The 19880-nt window shown below is 36.6% G+C and overlaps 1 protein-coding gene across 2 annotated transcripts in view; it reads left to right on the top strand.

Annotated features, from left to right (window-relative positions):
• The window catches only part of PDPK1 (3-phosphoinositide dependent protein kinase 1), a 31709-nt gene extending 11890 nt beyond the window's left edge, over window positions 1–19819 (top strand). For both annotated transcript variants that reach the window (XM_063343822.1, XM_063343821.1), the window contains exons 2-14: window positions 2325–2594; window positions 4404–4446; window positions 4651–4788; window positions 6027–6171; window positions 7435–7532; window positions 8305–8380; window positions 9841–9909; window positions 10398–10494; window positions 11695–11868; window positions 12268–12485; window positions 13084–13141; window positions 14053–14205; window positions 14740–19819. In XM_063343822.1, coding sequence (XP_063199892.1) covers window positions 2382–2594; window positions 4404–4446; window positions 4651–4788; window positions 6027–6171; window positions 7435–7532; window positions 8305–8380; window positions 9841–9909; window positions 10398–10494; window positions 11695–11868; window positions 12268–12485; window positions 13084–13141; window positions 14053–14205; window positions 14740–14847 — 1590 coding nt within the window. In that variant the 5' untranslated portion in view covers window positions 2325–2381 and the 3' untranslated portion in view covers window positions 14848–19819. The remainder of the gene's footprint in view (window positions 1–2324; window positions 2595–4403; window positions 4447–4650; window positions 4789–6026; window positions 6172–7434; window positions 7533–8304; window positions 8381–9840; window positions 9910–10397; window positions 10495–11694; window positions 11869–12267; window positions 12486–13083; window positions 13142–14052; window positions 14206–14739) is intronic.
• The last annotated feature ends 61 nt before the right edge of the window (window positions 19820–19880 follow it).

Genomic DNA, 19880 nt, shown 5'->3' with positions numbered 1-19880 from the left:
TGCTTGTGTCAGCCTTGCTGTACTCTTGATAGGAAAGAGTACAATCTGGTTTTAATTCTAGCTACTGTGTATCCTTATACAGGCTGCTGTTTGAGTAGCTGTCTGAAGGAAAGGTAATTCAGCTGGGCTATGAGAATGTTAGAAACAATACCTGGTCTGTGTCAGCTAAAATATCTGCACAGAAGGCATGAAAGGAACTGTGACCTATAGCATGCATACTTTAATGTATATGTGCTGTTTTTGTAATAATAGCATCAATGCACTTTCTTCTCTTGAAAGGTAAGAATGCTGCATAACTGATTCTGAGTAGGAGCATATCCCGCTCTCCGGGCGAGTTAGTGAACTTTTTGAAAAGCAAAATTCCCCCATCTGTCTCCAGATCTTCTGCCAGCCTCACCTCCCCCCCCTCGTTTGTCCTCACAAAAGCTGTAAAAATATAGCAAATAGCTGTCATTATAGGCAGATTCCTCATCAGTCTCTGCCGTGTCACAAAGCTCAGACAGAGGTCTAATAAGAGAAGCTGTTACCTGCTCTTGATCTGCTGCCCCATCGATGTAGTCATAGTTCTTGGAATAAGCCCTAAGGAGCAATAGAGATCCTAGAGCAAGTAAGCTGCGCTTAGATTGGAAAGGGAATCTTCCCTTATGCTTCTTGGAAGATATTGTTTAGAATAGCTGTTTAATAATAGTTAATTTTCAGTCTTGTGGGAACTGATATTTATATATCAATTATGGAGAGTGGAGAAAACGGTGAGTTGTAGCTGTATTCTTTTTGACCTCGTTATCTTCGTCACAATTTAGAAAGTATATGTTTGCACGCTTAGAAATACGTTTATGTCTCATTGTTCTGTAATGCCACTAAATGTGCAAGTAAAGTGTATTTCTGAATTGTATCTTATTTTTGAAAGAAGTTTAGCAGTAAATAAGGGCTGCTTTTCCCTAATGCATAGAGCACTGCCAAGTGAGTAATTGCTAATTTGGGAGGTAGGTGCTTTAAGCCCATATGCATGATTGAATGCAAGTCCAGTTCCCTTCTAAAGTGGTTTCTGATAGAAATGCAGAAAATTGTTCTGAATCAAATTGAAATTCATGAGATAAATTCTTTTTGTCAGTAGTGTTTATTTGATTATCAACATGAGATATGTTACAGACTAGGTCAAAGTTGTATAATACATCTGTTTTGAGGTTAGGAGATCTTCATTAAGTCACAGTTTTGTTCTGCTGTGCGTATGTTGGAATACTGAGTTTAAAAAATAATGTTCAGACTTGGTTTTAATTCTCTTAAATATTCCCTCTGTTTGCATACCATTTCAGTTTTTATTGTCAGAAGTAGTTCAGCAGAGCTTTCCTATTGTCTGTGTTTTCTGGCCCGTTTCAAGTAAAGCATTTGAAGCAGACACCTGACAGACTGATGGAGGTGTATTTACCAACAGGGAGGGAAAGCAGCTTGACAAGGTTTCCGTGGTCTTACTTGGGAAAAATTGATTAAAGGATACAAATAGATGATTTGCTTCGTATATTACAAGAGTCACTATTTGGAGTGTATCTTCTTGTACTTGCTATATCTGGTTCTTTGTTTTGGAATTGGGATGTCTTTATGTGACCATATGTACGATTTAAATAGTGTAGTCACTCTTGTCTTAAAAGGTCATGGACCAGAGCATTCTTCAAAAAAAAGTATTAGATATTTGATTAGATATGATTATTAAAAAGTCCAGCTGATCTGTCTTTTGTGTGTTGTTCTCTCTTTTCTTCCTGTTTTTCTCCAATGTGTGTTAAGGAGAAATGCTATTGGAGAAAGTGAGATTACAAGTAAAAATGTAGGAATGTATCCTTTGTCTCCACTAAAGTTTTCATGCTTTACTTGTTCCTTTGTGGTTCATTGTAACTTGGATCTCTAAACTAATGTTGCTCGTGAATACAGGTGTTCATTGCGTAACTAGATAATTATTTTAGTTTCAGGAAAACTGCTACTTGTTAAGATTGGATGGATGGCTCTGTGTCTAAGCATGAAGATCATGTTATTTGTAGGAGAATATACCATGAAATTCCGTATCTTAATGATAAGCAGCATTTTTTTTGAATTAAAGTGTTCAGACTTTTGACTCATGGCTACATGTACGTGTGCAGCATGACCTAAACAGAGTTGTTTAATAAATTAAGAGCTGCCATTTCCAAAATAAATGCCAACATTCCCTTGTAAAGACGTTACAATGATAACCCTTTCAAATAGGACTTTGTATGATGCTTGTATGGAAATGGAGTGCAGATGTGTATGGTAATTATTCAAAAGTATGGGAATAACAGTTTGATTTCTCTTTTCAGTATGATGCTGTTCCAATCCAGTCTAGCGTAGTGTTATGCTCCTGTTCATCCCCATCAATGGTGAGGAACCAAGCAGATTCCAGCACTCCATCTGTCATTTCCACCTGTGGCAGCAGGCAGGGATCTAACATGGAGGGCACTGCAGCCGAATCAAGATCTAGTTCGAATTCCTTGCAGCAACATACAGGACAGCAGCCTCCACAGCCTCGAAAGAAACGACCCGATGACTTCAAATTTGGGAAAATTCTGGGTGAAGGATCTTTTTCAACGGTAACTTTACTTTTTATAAGAAGTGCCGGATATCTTAGATAAACTTCAAAATTTGTTGTGCGAGTAATATTGCCGAGATCTAAATCTGGAGAGAGCAACTTGAAGGGTAAATGAATGATACATAGTGGTTTTAAGTTTTACTATTAAAATTAAGTATTGCACTAAATATGGGTGCTGATTTTTCAAGTACCTTTTGAACTCATCAGGAGTTCCATTGTACACTGATGACTTGATGTTTGGATTTTTAGGAGACAATGCTTTCTAATGTAAGTTTGATAGCATAATGGGCTATGCTAAAATTTTATGATATAAAGGACTAGGACTGGGCTAGGAGTTTGTGGTAAGAACTTCCATGCAGGGTCCTGTCTGTGGCAGGAGCTACTGCCAGATGCTTAGGGAAGAAAGTAAGAACAGTGTTACTTCTCCAGTATTCTTTCTCTGCTTCTACTGGAGGAGAGTCAGTCTTTGGAGCTATACAGCTTAATTCAATTAAGCTATACAGCTTAATTCAATTAATGAGACTTATTAGCTAAGATGTATTTCTACCTGTGTCGGTTGATCACTACTGCCATCTGACTACGGACTCCCTGTGTGTGGATATATAGGCGAGGTTGCCTGTTGGATTTTTGTTTTACTGATGGCACTGAATTGTTTTTATGAAAATGTAGAGGTGTCAATTTCCAAAATGCAGAAAGTTAGTACTATATATCTGGGTATTTATTTAACAACTGATTTTAAAGTGACCTGCTTTTAGTAGCTTTAATGGTAGACTTGGTTGATGAAACCTGGCAACAAAAATTGGAAAAGTTACAAACATTTCTCATTTGGTTGCACAGCTGTAAATAATGTTGCCTGTGTACACAGAGGGGTCTCAAAAATTCCTTATGCAGAGATGCAGCTTGTACAAAATTTCCACCAGTCTGTTACATTGTGTATCAGGTGTATGTAATAATATTTTGGAGTACTCATAACTGATTTTGCAAGGGGTAGAATATAATGAGAAGTGTATTAGAAGCAAGCCTGGTGCAGTGATTTAAAAAAATAAAATTAAAAGTTAGTATAATGTTGAGATTCTAGCAAGGTATTGGAATGGATATAAACTTAAAATGAGAAAAACACAAACAGTAGTCATCTATTGTTAAGAGGTTATTGCTCGGATTCATGCAAGAGGGCTTTTCAGATTGTCTTAAAAATTGCCTTTTATAGAAGTTTTCTTGAAGGCAACTTTAATTTGTGTTCCTCCAAAAGCTTTTCTCCTTTAAAAATATAAAACTGCTTGCCTGAAACTTTATTCCTTGCTTCTACTAATTGGAAATCTCTCATTCCCTTTTTTAAAATCTTTTTCCTAACAACCTGTAAGTAGTTGAAAACTGTCTCACTTCTCAGTTTTGATCTTTCAGATAACATTTATCTTTCAATATTTGCCATTTATGTTAAGAAGTACTGTGACAAATTTTTATAAATATTCCTCAGTGCACTTGTTGCTTCCTCCCCCCCACCCCCTTAAAAAGATGTGGCAATTTATTGTGACTTATGTTATCATCTTCAGAATTCTCCTGGAAAAAAGAAAATGTAAATCAGTGATTACCCAGTCAGGTCTATAAGCGTTGTGATGCTGAACTGAATTTCTGCAGAGGTCTTGGTGAAGGCAGCATCATATCAACACAGGCTTAAATATTTTGCTTGATTGCAGTTGTGATAGCTTATTTTGGAGAATCAGTATTCTAAATACCTGCTGGAAGACGAAAACCAATGTTACTGAGGTCTTTAATTAATGGTTACAATGTATTTTCTCTCTTCTGGCAACAGGTCGTCTTGGCTCGAGAATTGGCAAGTTCTAGAGAATATGCCAGTAAGTATTCACTCCTTCAGCACAAACTGTTTAAAAATACAATGTCAGTGTAGTTCTGGTACAAAACACCTGTTCAAAAGACAGTATTAGTGGTTTTATGATAATTTTATCTAACAAAAAAAAACCACAACCCCAAGCAAATTACTTAAATGGACTTAATTTGGTTGTACCTCCTGCGTTTTCACTCTGTCTTTTTTCATAAAGTTAAAATTCTAGAAAAGCGTCATATCATAAAAGAAAACAAGGTGCCATATGTGACACGAGAGAGAGATGTAATGTCCCGACTGGATCACCCTTTTTTTGTGAAACTCTACTTCACCTTTCAGGATGATGAAAAGCTATGTATCCTTTGCGTTTTAAAACTTTCTGTAACACTTTCTTAAAAGTAACAATCACCAGTATTGGTTCCTTTGAAACATTGTGTAACAGGAAAGATGGAAGTAACTTCAGATATTTAAAATATCTTAATGTTTGTGATGCAATTTTTTGCGGTCATTCTTGTAATAGATATTAAGCAAATAGAATGAGTGCGACCCCTCAAAGAGAACAGTGGGTGACTTGTGGGACAGGGGAGATGAATAAAACAATAACTTGTATTGTCCATTTGGTAAATGCTGAAGGGCAACTTGCAACAATCTAAGTTTAAAATAATTAAAAAAAATAAAATTGGGGGGGTATATGAGAAATGTATTAGAAATGTTTTATTTCTGATCTATACAGTAAAACACCACAATTCCTGTGTTTAAAATAGGGGTAGTCAGCTATATTTACTACTATTGTTTCTTATTTAAACCATAGATCTATTAAAATCTTTCTTACATAAAAGTGCTTACAGAATAGTCTGAATGATAGAAAGCCGAAACTCTTCTGTTTGGGCCACTGTTTCCCAAGTTCTCTCTCTAGCGGCAATTGCAAAGTGTGGATTCATCTTGAAAGCTCATTGGTTTGCAGTTGGCTTTTTTTTTCTTGTGAAGAAAATGTTAATGATGTGAATTTCCTCCTGAAGTTCCTGCTTCAAATTGGCTGTGTCAAGGGTAAAAGGATAGATCAGTCTATTTCTGGGGTCAGTAAGTAGTTGTGTTAGCGGTGTGCACAGGCCCTATATCATGCATGTGCGTACGTCCATAGCACACCTGCGCAGCAACAGAACTTACAGGGGCTCTCTTGTAATGTAAAAATTTGTTCATTGAACACTGGGATGACTTTGGAACTTTCCAGATGATGGGGCTATTTTAAACTTAGGTTGAATTCTGGTTATGACTGTAAATAGTTCTCTTTGAGGGCAATTATGTATACAGTTTAAATGAATTATTCAGGCGAATGTCTGGAAAAACTATAAATTTAACCCTTTATGTAGTCTTTGCTATGCTAAGAAATTTGGGCCTGTGTCCTAGGTTGTTAATATATTTAAGAAATGGTTTTACGTTGCTACCATGTAAAGTTTCAAATTAACCAGCTTCACTTCTTCCCTGTTCTTCATGTATTTTTAGTATTATTCTTGTCTTTGGAATGAAGTGCGGTGGTATTTGGTTTTGTTTTAGAATGGTTTAGTGATAGACCTTAACTATACTTACATTCAGATTTTGGGCTTAGTTATGCCAAAAACGGAGAGCTGCTAAAGTATATACGTAAAATCGGCTCATTTGATGAGACCTGTACCAGATTTTATACCGCTGAAATTGTATCAGCCCTGGAGTATTTGCATGGGAAAGGAATAATTCACAGGTAATACAAAGCTGAGATAAACATGCATTTGATTATGCAAAGGTGTTTTTTCTGGAAGTGTTCCTTGTGAAGTCTGTAGCAAACGTGGATTTTGTGGAAAGCTAATGTATGTAGATATCTATATATATCCTAGATCCATAATGTTAATATGCAATACAGGTATATGATATATAAACTGTGTGTATAGAGTACAGTATATATATATCAATTTGTATACTTAAAAAAAAACACACAGAACTGTTAAAAAGGTCTCTTCCAGTCATGTACTTTCTACTTCTCTCTGAGAATAGTTACAGGAAAACAAACAAGGTTTTTGTCTTGTGTGTCATAATTACTTCATTCCAATTGCTGTCTGTGCTAGTTCACAGACTTTAAACTGTACAACCCATGTTTTTTAATAATAGGGGGCTCTAATCTGAGGACAATAATGCCGCATGGTGGTTGATGGAAATAGCTTTGAATTGCACTGATTTTTCTTACCAGTCAACCAAAACAGCTCCCATGCTTCTAGATTTCTTTGTGAGCATCCAAAGATACTTCTTAGAGGGAAGTGCGTTGTCTTTTTCTTGTCAACTGAGGAAGCTTGGTGCAAAGTAAATAATATCATAACAGTGTAGCCCAATGCTATTTTTTTTAATGTTGTTGCTAAATGAACCTCTTAACATCTAATTCTGTGTTGCTATATATTGTGTGTGATACTGTGAGGTCTGGTTTTATTCGGAATCAGAGGCAGTGTCCATACAAATGGTACCCATACCTTGGAAATACAGATTGTACGTGGATTTGTATGTGACGGGTGTAAATATGCTGCTCTTAAAGAGTGAAGGTGCTTTATGGTTTTTACCTCTTCTGGACATTTAGCTGGGGGGTGGCATTCTTTGACTAACTGGAATTTTGCACTGACTAAAACAAGCCTAGAAGATCTTACTGCCATGTCAGTCTCGGATGTTATTTAAGTTAAGGCTTGAGAGTGAAGGTTGTTTGGGTTTGTTTTTTTTCATTTTTGTTGAACAACTAATACGTACAATGGCTTAGTTTTGAGATTATTCATTATTTCAGGTCTTTTTAGAAAAAATGTTAATTAACAGGCTTTTTAAAATCTGTGAGCAGTCTGCATGTTGACAGCTACAAGTTAGAGGAAAGTTGACGTAACAATGTTTATAGAATACCTGCATCATTTATGATAGCATCATGTATGTAAGTCACTAAGTTTTGCAACTTTAATTTGTGTGCTATTTAAATATAAAAATCTGCCTCTTCCAGGGACCTTAAGCCAGAGAACATCTTGCTAAACGAAGATATGCACATTCAAATTACAGACTTTGGAACAGCAAAAGTATTATCTGCAGATAGCAGACAAGGTATGCCATTACTTCATCATGTGCCACAGATAACTATAGCAAATGGTCCTTTGAAATGTATGTATGTTTTGTTTACCAAATGGTATCCTTCAAATATCATTACCTCTTATGTAACAAAATCGCTGCGAGAGCTTGAAGCAGTTTTGACTGTCACTTCTTAAATTATGTCAGAAGAGGTGATATTTGGTGTAGTGGTATAGCCAGCTAGATCACCAAATAGAGTGGAAAGTTGAACTACTTCAAATTACTTTTCATTTGCAAAACAAGAATACAAGGACTTACTGTGGCTTAGCTGAAAATGTAAGTTTTTGCGCTGCTTATGTATTTAACCTCAGTGACTAGGAGAGTTGCTCAAATGAAGGTTATAGAGTTCTTGTGTTACTAGTTGCTTAGTGTTAATCTGTGAATCAGTGATGCTGCACACAGTGACTGAGAAAAGCACTAGCCTGAACTGAATTCAATAAACTTAACTTTTTACTTGAATATAGAAAGCTTGTGTTGGTAGATTTTATACCTAATGAAGTGCCTAAATGCCTAGCTTCTTGAACCAAATAGACACCACTGAGGTTGATTTGCCCCTTCCAAGAAGGTTTTGTGGATGGGTAGAGAAACAAAATTCGTGTGGGTTCTTTGTAGTGTTATATAACTTGCAATAGATTGCCTTTGGGCTTTTTTAATTGGGGGGGTGGGGCGGGCACGGCAGTGAGGGAAGGGGCAGGTTGGCTTCCCCATAAGTATGTATTTGCTTATTTCTTTCAATTTTTATTACCAGCGCGGGCAAACTCATTTGTAGGGACAGCACAGTATGTTTCTCCAGAGCTGCTGACAGAGAAATCTGCCTGTAAAAGGTGAGGACTCGATTGTATTTCAGAACTTCACTGACTCTGTCAGGATACTGTCAAATGGTGGGGAGGGGATAAATAAAGCAAGCAAGCTTTGTATTACAAAGAAACAAGATGCTTGAGTATAAAGGTCTTTTAAGAGAGTTTGAAAATTTTTTTTTCTTAAAAAGTATTACTTCTTCTTTGAGTGCTGGCTTCCTCAGTTCATCTACCTTCTGGAGTTCTGCAGACAGCAGTAGGTGTTGTCAGGAGAAGGTGTGTAATGTGAAGTTGGATTTCCCTTACCCATAAATAAGTCAGAAAACCTTTTTCTATTATCCAAATAATATAATTATTTTTATTCTCTTTTATATAAGCTTGCTCTAATACAGTAATTCCTGCTGTAAAAGCAGCAGAATGTTGCATTCTGTCAGTTAGGCGAAAAGCTACAGCTTTCCCTGACTTGTATTTAGATCAACTTACAGTTATCTTTGCCAGGCCCTGCTTGGGGTTTGCAGTGGTTTAAAGCTCATCTCTCTGTCTTGTATGAGTGATATCCGTGAGAAATTTCTTACCCCCTTTAAATTGGTTCTTGATGGTAACCTACAGACTGTTGTATATCTATTTTATTACAATGATGGAAGAATAATCAAAGTAATCACTGACAAATCATGGGGAAGAGAGATCTCTTACAGGGATAACTGTGGTAATTTGTGCTAGCATTTCTTGAAATTATAGAAATACCACTAGATTTTCCACTTTTACTTCTAGTAAAGAGATTTTGACTGGTTTGGCTAATGGAAAGACTTCATCATGCTATCATCTCCTCTTAGAAGTTGTGTAATGCTTCATCTTCACAGAAAACTCTTAATTTGAGTAGTTCTGAGTCTTTGTTAGTATTTTAGTGTTCCATGAGGATTTCTAAGCTTTAATCAAATCTACATATAGTTTGCCACAAGATAAAATAAGTTGAAAATACTCTTTCAGGCCCACGCACTAAAACTTAGGACTTTCCCTCACCCATGTACCATTTTTGTTTGTGTCTTCATAAAAGCTTTAAGTGAAAAAGCTGTATTGTGACTTTTTTTTGCATAAAATATTTAGAGGAAAGGATTTTAATTCTGAAGGAGCATTTATTGCGTTATGGTGGATGCATCTTTGAATTGTGGTAGTGGAAAATAGGTATTCTTTTAGTCTCATTACATACTCATTAATTATTTTGACTGAGAATTCAGCTGTCTTGCACATGTAGTCAGTTGTTGTGGGATGGTTACTGTATACTTTTTTTTGAAAGTTTTGTTGCTACTGTACTCTTCTGTCAAGGAATTAAGTGAAAATAGTGTGGAAATTTTGCTAGGCAGGTTTTTCCAATGTGTTTGTGCTATGTTATAATTAGCAGAAGCTTAAAAAAATGTTTTAAATTACGGTTTAAAGACTTCTTATAGGAAAACATGCAATGTGGGTGTCTTTTTTCCTTTCTTTTGAAGCTCTGACCTCTGGGCTCTGGGATGTATAATATATCAGCTTGTAGCTGGATTGCCTCCATTTAGAGCTGGGTAAGAGATTTAAGCTAATTCTTTACATGTAGATCATAAATATATTTGACTTGGTTTTGGCTTTTACCTCACTACCAGTTCTGAAGTACAACTTTTTATGGTGCAGTGTTGGTGTTAATGTCATGCCTGCTTTTATTTGTCCTTTCTGATGTCATGAAAATGATCAGACAGCTATAGCTACTGCTTCTGAGAGAGATTCCTTAATTTATCCTAGGATTTCACATGTAATTTATACCATAAAGGTAACTATGAAGGGGGTATGAGGCACCTCTGTATTGAGTCATTTGAACTTTCCTTGTTATTATTCAAGTATCTGGTACCTAGAGAATCATAGATACTTGGAAGAGTGTACGCCTTTACCCTAGAAAGATTGATGAGAATGTGACTTTACTTGTAGATCTCCTGTTTAATATTTGTCCAGGTTATGCGCTGTTAGGGTGAAAGACTGTGAAGAACTAATAACAAAAGCCAATATTTTTCTTTTGCAGAAATGAATATCTTATATTCCAGAAGATAATAAAGTTGGAATATGACTTTCCAGAAAAATTTTTTCCCAAGGCAAAAGACCTTGTTGAAAAGCTATTGGTAAATATTTGCTGCTGTTAAATGATTTGATAACATTGGAAACATTCAGTTTACGTAGTTCTTTTTTCCTAAAGTTTCTGTGCACTCCATTGCAAATCTTATAATAAGAATGACTGTGAGCACTATTAACTGTGTAGAGGAGTGTCTTGAAAATCAACATCCATTATTAAACAGCACTTAGATTATTATTATTATTTTAAATCTGAATTATAAAGCGTGGACAAGGAATGTCTCTCAGCGAAATGGAAACAAATGGTTCTAAATACTGTGCATTACACACAGAAGTTAAGATTGAAATACTTAGCTTTACATAGTACTCAGATTCTTTCTTGTTGAGTTGTATACTGTATCGTTTAGTTGAAAACAGTGTTCTATACATCACAGGGAGATATTCATACCAATGTAAATCAACTTACCTTGCATGTTAGCATGCATTTACCTTGCACTTAATGCGTATCTCAATAATATCAGCCAAAGAATTACTCTGCACATGAATGACAGATAGGAAGAAAAAATAGTTCTGTCTTAGCAGTGAGATGTAGCCGTGACACTAAAATGAATATGCAGAGAACATTTTGAGTGGTATAAGCCATTTGAAGTTCCACAGTCTAGCATATTAGCGTGGGGCATGGGGTGAGGAGGAAACTGTCTAATGTTTGTGGATGATGAGCGCAACTGTTGTGCAGGGCCTAGCAGTGTGTTCCTGTGTCCAGGCCAGCTCTATGGCCAAGCCAGTGCCTGCTGAATGGTAAGGTCTAGGTTGCATTAACATCCTGAGGACTATACAGTTTTAGGGTGCTTGAGAGGTTGATGTTTGACACCAACTATAGCTTCCACAGGTTCTTGCATCACTAGAATATGATGCTGGACTATACTTTAATGAGCTATGCTCCGTCAGGCCTTCTGTGTGTTTGCTTGGTTTTGTTTCTGTCTTCATGAAGAAAAGCCAAAACATTGTGTGGACCCAAAGAAGTGCTCGTTTCTCTAGATCTGTGAGCTGGTCTAATACAAAATGTTGCTGACAAGACATGCTGACAAATATCATCTTGTATTATAAAGAGTCTCCTTATATTCTAGATATGTATGCTTAGGGCAGTGAGACCAACTCGAGACTTCACATGTTACTGTGCAAATGCGAATCATGCTCACCCCTTCCTTGTCATTATTTTATGCATGTTAACTTAATTGTAATTTGCTCAGGTTCTAGATGCTACCAACAGATTAGGCTGTGAAGAAATGGGAGGATATGGACCTCTTAAGGCTCACCCCTTCTTTGAATCCATTGTGTGGGAGAACCTACATCTTCAAACACCCCCAAAACTTACAGCGTATTTACCTGCTATGTCAGAGGATGATGAAGACTGTTATGGAAATGTATGTTTGTCTATTGCTGTATTCAGCTCTGATGCTGCCTGAGACTTTCATTAAAGCATAATTATTGCATATTAAATATTTTTATTGAAATTTACTGATAAGTTATATTTTAATGAAGACTCGATTATTAAGAATCTAATATAAAATTGCTGGTTAAAATTTGAACTAGTCAGCATTTTTTTTTTTTTCTGATAAAAGTGAGCGTTTGGAAAAAATACTGGTTGGCTGGCTTATGACCAAGCATACTTTTTTGGATAAGTGCCTGTTAATCTATGGCGAGTAGGCTGTCTTTTTTCCCCAAAAGCATAATAAACATGCTTAAATTAAAAGCCTCAGTTAGTGCAAAAGAAGCTTTTTAATCAAAGAAATTTCTTTACTTCATTTTGTTTCCTCCTTTAGTATGACAATCTCCTGAGTCAGTTTGGTTGCATGCAAGTTTCTGGTTCTGCCTCTTCCCATTCCCTGTCTGCCCCGGAGACAAGTACACCACAGACATCAGGAGGAAATATTGAACAGTATATTCATGATCTTGACAACAATTCGTTTGAGCTGGACTTACAGTTTTCTGAAGATGAAAAGAGGTTACTTCTGGCAAAACAAGCTGGTGGAAATCCTTGGTAAGATCTTTGAATATAGCTCATCTGTTACTTGCACAGCAGTGAGGAATCCAGAATATCTTTAAGCAAACTATCTTTTTCTTGACTTCTATTTTTAAAAGTAATAGCAGTGAAACCTAATGCTATCTTTCTAGAATTTACAAGGTCTAGATGATGTTGTGAAGCATGTTTATAAGACAGGCAGAAATGACGCTATACCAGTGGTGAGAAGTCTTCCCTCTAGAGTCCTAGAACTAGAAAAGGTTCCTTCTTTCTTACAGTTGTCATAAGTTGGGAGGTTTTTTTGAATGATAATATTCTGTCGATATCTAACCAAAATACCTCCAGACCATATCCTTAATAGCATTTATCTTCACTCTTGAAAGGAGTTTCTCATTTTTGATTTTTTTTTTTTCCCCCGTCAGATTTTAGAAATAACTCTTTGGCATGGAATGAAGAAGAGTCCAAAATTCATCTAGTAAAGTTGTTCAGGACTTTTTGGTGGAAGAGGAGACACTAGGGAAAGACATGAAAAATTGCTTGATAATAATAATAAAAGCTGTTTCTGTGGAAGAATTACTTCTGGAGTAATAGTTATTTTTCTTTTTTTTTTTTTAAGGCATCAGTTTGTAGAAAATAACTTAATCCTAAAAATGGGTCCAGTGGACAAAAGAAAGGTAAGGGCTTTTCTTAATTCCCTGTAACAAGATTCAGCTGTCACATTTTTGTGTAGTTGCAGCATAAATAAGGAACCTGTTTTAGAGCTTCCTTGTTTAACTTATTTGTAAGTGCTACGTTGTTTTGTTTATTTTTTTAAAATGTAATGTGTTCTCGTGAATAGGTTGCTCTTTCTTAATTTAGTGGTGTGTCTTGATTTTTGGAAAAGGCTGAAAGTAAATGTGCTATTGATGCTTTCGTTTTGAGACTGTAGTAAATGAGTTTTTGTTCCCCCTCCTCTTACCAATCTGATATAGCCCACAAAATGCTTTGTCTTGATGCACGTCTGCATGTGGATTGAGCCACAAATATCGGAAAGTAAAATACAAGCCCATATTGTTGCTTAGCTGTGGTGTTTTTCCTGGATCTAACTAGTGCTTGTCTCCTAAGAGAGGCAGAGGTGACATTAGAACAGCTTTAAGTATTAACTTTAATGTAGTACAGATGAGCAATGATAGTCTGTGTCAGCTTAACAGGAGCATAGGTTCTCTTTCATCAAGTTACTGCCTGCTAGTTCCTAATTTTCCCTACAAAATCATGACTATTGATTTCTGCGCTGGAATCTTTGACAAATAGATTTTGCTTCACTCTGTACAGCCAGATGTTTTGTGTTGTTAGAACTTGAAGATGCTTTCTTAAAATAGTACTTGTGTTTTGCCATGTAGTAGGGATGCACTGCAACCCCCTAAAAAACGAGCGAGGTCAAATAAGTAAAGGAAAAAGAAAACAAAAAACTCCCCTGAACTCAAACATATTATCCTATTGCTGAGCTGTTTTAATTCTACCTCTGTTGTTAAATGCAGAGACCTACATGCTTAGATTTTTTTTCTCATGCTTTTTTTTGCATTGCTGCTTCTATTTTTCTTGTTAGGGACTGTTTGCACGTCGGCGCCAGTTGCTGCTCACAGAAGGGCCCCACCTGTATTATGTGGATCCCGTCAACAAAGTTCTAAAAGGAGAAATTCCATGGTCTTTAGAGTTGCGGCCAGAAGCCAAGAATTTTAAGACATTTTTTGTTCACACAGTAAGTGACTTTCTTTAATTTCTTTGTAAGTTGTACTAAGGTCCTTGGACAACTGCTGTAAATTGTCACCACACAAATATTTTCTGGAGAAAATAGTTCCCTAAAGACAAGTGTTGATAGTCTTAATTTAAAACAAAAAAATGCAAAACCCAAACCCCAAAAAGACCCAAAACAAAACACCAACAAAAAAACCTGACATATGCATTTCCCACAAAAATACTAGTGTATTTTTTTTATTATTCATGTGTAAATAATCTATCAGAGGATTTTGGGATTTGAACAAAGTTCTTAAGTAGGACTTTTAAAAATTCAGCCCTCTTTGTAAATAGTGGATCACAAGTATACCGACAATATATTGTCAGTTGACTGCTTAACAATACTGAGATGCCAGACGTATGGTTATTCAGTAATATATAATGTTACATAATTGTAATTGAATTTAACTTTTGGAAAGTTTATGAACGGATTGCAAAATAATGATTGCTTTTTGGTTAAACTGTTCGGAGTACTCATTAAAATGTTGTTCACTTATAGCCAAACAGGACATATTACCTGATGGACCCGAGTGGGAATGCTCATAAATGGTGCAAAAAGATACATGAAGTTTGGCGGCACAGATACCACCAGAATGCTGCTAAATAGTAAAGCTCATCCAAAATTTCCCAGTTTCCCTACTTGCTGCTAGAACTCCGTGTGCAGCCGATCAGAGGAATCTTTTCAACCCACCTGTTACCATCTCAAGGGGAAGCATATGTCTGAAATGTTCTGTTTGTGTTTTTTTTTTTTTTTAAAGAAAGAAAAAAAGAAGCAAAAACCTAATGGAATTCAGGGTCGCTTTGCTCGCTCTTTGTGCTTCTGTTGAGGCTTCCACATGCATATCATTGCAGTGAAGATCTTGCTTTTGTGCACTTCAGCTCAATTTCTGCTGCAGACTAGTGAATAGACCTTGCATTACCAGCTTCACTTTAAGATAAGTTAAAACCAATCCACACGCACACATGCCGAATCATGTACCAGCCTTGCATTTTATGGGGCTGGAGTTTTCTGTGACTTTCAGATTATCATTAAACTGTATCTCATCAGGGAGCTTTTATACGCCTCTCCTAAGCACCACCTCTTTGTTTTCTCTTCCTTTCCTCACAGTCCCCCAGCTTATTGGTATATGGCATTTGTAGCCAGGTCAGTTGCACCCTTGTGTAATTCCTAATATAGTTCTGGTTGCAGGATTTATGTGGTACTTTAGTAATTATGTGAATGAATCAGATGTATGTGTCTGGCAGACAGGCTCCAGTGATACAGGTTGTGAGAGAGTAAAATGCTGAACATGGCACTGAAAAGTTTTCTAAAATTGAAGTGTTGGCTTCTGAAGCATATAAGATTTTAAACATTCAATTTAAATTTTAATATGAATCATATGTGTGTTTAATCAAGGGACAATAAGCTTACCAGCATGCTTTTAACTAATGCTAACTAAAAAAATTAACTAGTTAGTATGGGGGGAAAAGGTTACTATTGAAGTAGTAAATAGTTTTTCACCTTTTCAGGAGATGAGGGCTAGAAGCTTTCTTTCCAGGGTGTGTATGTATTGTGCATTTTAGTGGGGCCAACCTATTACCTGGGTAGAGAAGGAAGTGTGAAAGCTTTGTACAATTGATTACTTGACTTTTTTTTTTGTTTCATTGTATAAGGAGATGTACAAATAATCCTATTTTTGGTCCTTGGCCAAATATTTAGCAACTTTGAAAAAAATCTACGCAATTGAAATATTAGTTCCATAAAGTAATCTCATTAAAAATTCAAAGGAAAATATTGATACAAAAAGGAAAATATATGGTACTTAAGGCATATCTATAAAATGAAAATATTTTTCATATCGATCTCCTTTATCCCCTTCAAATTAAGGCTTTTTTTTGTGGTCAAACATTTCTTACAATGTTGCAAAGACATAACTTTCTATGTGCTAAAAACAACTTCCCTAATGGTATTTTCAACATGCTTGTGTTCCTGAACCTTGCAGAGAGGAATGACCGAGGTCTGGACAAAGGCATTCCTTCCTTGTTTTAAAAGCAGTGTAAACATCACACCTATTTATTCACTTTCTGCGCATACTCTCTCTTTGCATTTTGAGGTCTCCTACTATGATGTGCTTTTCCTTCCACCAAAGAAAGAAATGCTCCATTGCAATGTTGAAAAAACTCATGAAAAAAACTACTGTTCTAGAAGCAGTATTTTAAATGCAGTGGTTCATCAGATTTCTCAGAAAACACATGAATGTTGGGTGTCTTGTTATTGTACGGGGTGAAGGAGATTTATTACTTATCTCTTAAAAGCTGTGTTGTGTGGTTGAACTTGATGACAGTTCAGCTTTTCCAGTATCTTTCGGTCTTTAAAGGGTAGAGTGCAGTTGCCTTTCCTTTTTGAGGAAGTATGTTCCTGTAGTCTTCTGTTAACCCACCACGTACACAGACTTGATAAAAGTAAATCACTGGCTTACAGTGCCTGGTGTTAAGGGAACTGAGGTGTCCTGTAAACGGCTGAGATGAGAAAGACAGAACACCATTCCCTCTGCATCATGAGACGTTTCATCACATGCAAGGTACACTCTTTGTCACTAAAATTTGGAGTAGCACAGTACACTTTCTGTCTGTGCCTGTATTAATCCTGTATTTACCATTCTAACCAAGATGACGTGCATTTTAAGTTCGTTGCAGTGCTGTCCATTTGTTCGCTGGCTGTCAAATTCCAGATGTATGTTGGGTCCACTGGAGGCAACCCTACTGCTTTTGGGTTTAGCCTTTGGTATAGAGGTGTCGATGTATTCCCAACTTTATACAGGAGAGTTTGGCAGTGATGGAGATTCATGATGCCACTGCTGTTTGGTGTGACAAAATTTGGCCTCACATAAGAAGTCTGGCAAAGTTGTTCTGCTAATGGTGAACACCTTGGCTTCATTGGGAAGATGGAGTGATCTCCATTGGCTTCTTCTCTAGGTGGAAATCTAGGAATGCTTAAACATGTTTTCTGTAATATTTAGACTTGTAGTCATTTTACTGTGACAAAGTAATTACTGTGCTTTTTCAGACCTTGAAAATCCTCTCTCAGTAGACTTCTGTCCTGCCCACCAAAAGCTTTCAGCCAAAGAAATCTCCATAGCAGTAAGCTATAGAGAAGCTTGTCTGGAAGGCTGATTTCTGCATTCTAGTATTCCTTTTTTCTTTCGACAATGCCGTCATTAGAAAACTGTGAGCATCTCTTACAGGTATCCCTCCCCTTAGCGCTTCAGTGTTCTAAATCGAGTCTTCCTTAGCTGCTGCTTTGTTGGGAAGGGACTAGAACTTTTCTGGGAGGGGTATTTGTCTGTCTTAGACTGTAAGTGAAATCTGTGGTTTTGAAAGATTGCAGAAGAATAGAGGCAAGACAAAAGCAATCATGTGGATTTAAGTGTGTTTCACCAGTTTGTCCGCTTAAATGTGTATTAGCAGGTGCTGCATACTATGAAGGGCTCGTTCCTGTTTTAAATGCTTATACCTGAAGTGGAGTAGCTTCAGATCTTTGTCCTGAAGATCACTCCTGTGGTTCATAGGAGTTCATGGAATGAACTGTACAAGGGAGGTTCTTCAGAGCTGCAGATAAGCCAGATAATTTCTCTACTCTTTATCTGAGGTCTTTCAAAGCACAAGAAGGGTTGTTAGGCAGCTGAAGACTCTTCTTCAGGCTCCTCATTACAAACCTACTGAAAACCCAATCTGTTGATTGATTCATTAAGTCTTTTGCATTTTGAACAATTGCTAATCAGTTATAAAGAATCTGGTCAATAATGTTGTGATTTTGTTTGGCTTGGGATTTAAACTTCAGGAAGGTGTTTATTGCATCTGTTCTCTGTGGGGTGGAGCTTAAGAAATGAAGAAGTACTACTGATAGAAAGGATTTTTGAATCACACTGTTGTATTCAGTGTCCGGCCCAGTCACAGGAAGTTTAAAACTACTTTGATAAACTGGAGAGATTAGTTTTATTACCGTTGGCCTTAAAGCCCAGTTTTGAGAAGGATTTATATTAAGGAAGACTTGCTTCAGATGTGATGTTGAGGCACTGGGAGCAGACTGATATTACCTACTAACATCTTATTTGCGAAGCACTTAAATGCTGAAGACATCAAACTATCGGATAGTACTGTGCTCCACTTACTTTTGTCCTTCTGATGTGATTTAGCTGTGAAGTATCTGCTATACATAAGCCTGGAAAAAACTCTGTAGGTTAAAACAAAAACGTGATAATTGTAATACAGTTTTGTAGTTCAAGATGCTTAATTTATTGTGCTTGATATCATTACGTTTTGTGCTGGAGCTTTGAAGAATCCTGAGGATTTCTCACATGCACATTTAACAGTTTCTTTTGAATGATTTGGTAAAGTCAACACAATTACTTCGTTTGACCTGTGGACAAAACATTCAATTTTAACACCTTGCTGAGGAAGGAACTTGTGTATTAATAGCTGCCTAAAGATGTGATTTGTGGATTCTGGTCATTCTTTCTACTGGTGAATTACACAAATAGGTGTGGTATTTATATCTGAAATTTTGCTGAATGCCTGTAATATTTTATGCAAATGTTTTATTAATCAAATGGAAGTGCTCCTGCAAAGCTTCACGACACAGTTTGTCCATCAGTTGATCAAGTGAGCTTACAGACAAGTAATTCTCTGACCCAAAATGGCACGCTTTCAGTTAAGATGAGACTGGTAATTTAAGAATGTTTCCTCTTTCTTGGAAGAAATATGACTTTTATGCAGCAAACAATTGGAGAGGTTCTTAAGCACCCAATAACCTGGTCTGTCTGTCAGCATGGCAGTGAATGTAGATGGTTGCCATTTGACAAAGCTTCCTATGACCATGTACTGACTCTGATTGGATGTGGCAAATGTTCTAAATTGTAGCAGAACTTACAATTACTGTATCTGACAAAAGAGAAAAAAAAAATAGGAACCAGGAACCATAATCAGTTTCGATAGTTGTATGCTAGCTGTTTTCAGGTTGGTGGCAGTCAGTTACGTGTGTAATATTCTCTACCTGGTTTGTAGCTGTAACTGTGATGTACAGATAAAAGCAAAAAAAAAATAATATAAAAAAAATAAAAAAAAATACCCCCAACAAAGACACCCCCCCAGCCCCCCTCAACCAACACCACAAAACAATCTCCCCTCTTCTAAGAACTCGTGAAAACAGAAGCAAATAATGCAATGATATAAGATACACACTTTTGTATTTTTATTCTTATAAGGTTATTTGCTGGCTCTTGTTGGCCTCTAGTTCAGTCTGTGTTATTTAAATTCTAATATATGAATTATTTGGATTGAATTCATGTTCGGGGCCATGGTGTTGTATGTATTGATGTACAGCCTTGAATGTGAATAATTATTGTAAACTATATTTTACACCTTTTTTCTGGCTTTATTATATAAATTTTCTATTGGTCGATGATTTAATCATATCTCATAATTTAATGACTGTTTATTCTCCTCTCGACAGATCTCTGTGCTGTAGATGTGTAGTTAGTGACTGGATGATGGATTTCACTTATGCTTGGTAGTCTGTAATAAAGGCATGTAGGGTCCTGGCCCGGCCTCCGCCTCTTCCTTCCGAGGGTGGGGGGGGGTGGTCCTCCTGCCCGGCGGGGG

Source organism: Chroicocephalus ridibundus, chromosome 8 (assembly GCF_963924245.1).
Source record: "Chroicocephalus ridibundus chromosome 8, bChrRid1.1, whole genome shotgun sequence".
Classification (NCBI taxonomy): Eukaryota; Metazoa; Chordata; class Aves; order Charadriiformes; family Laridae; genus Chroicocephalus; species Chroicocephalus ridibundus.
The sequence above is the reverse complement of the archived record's forward strand: the minus strand, read 5'-3'. Positions and strand labels throughout refer to the sequence as shown.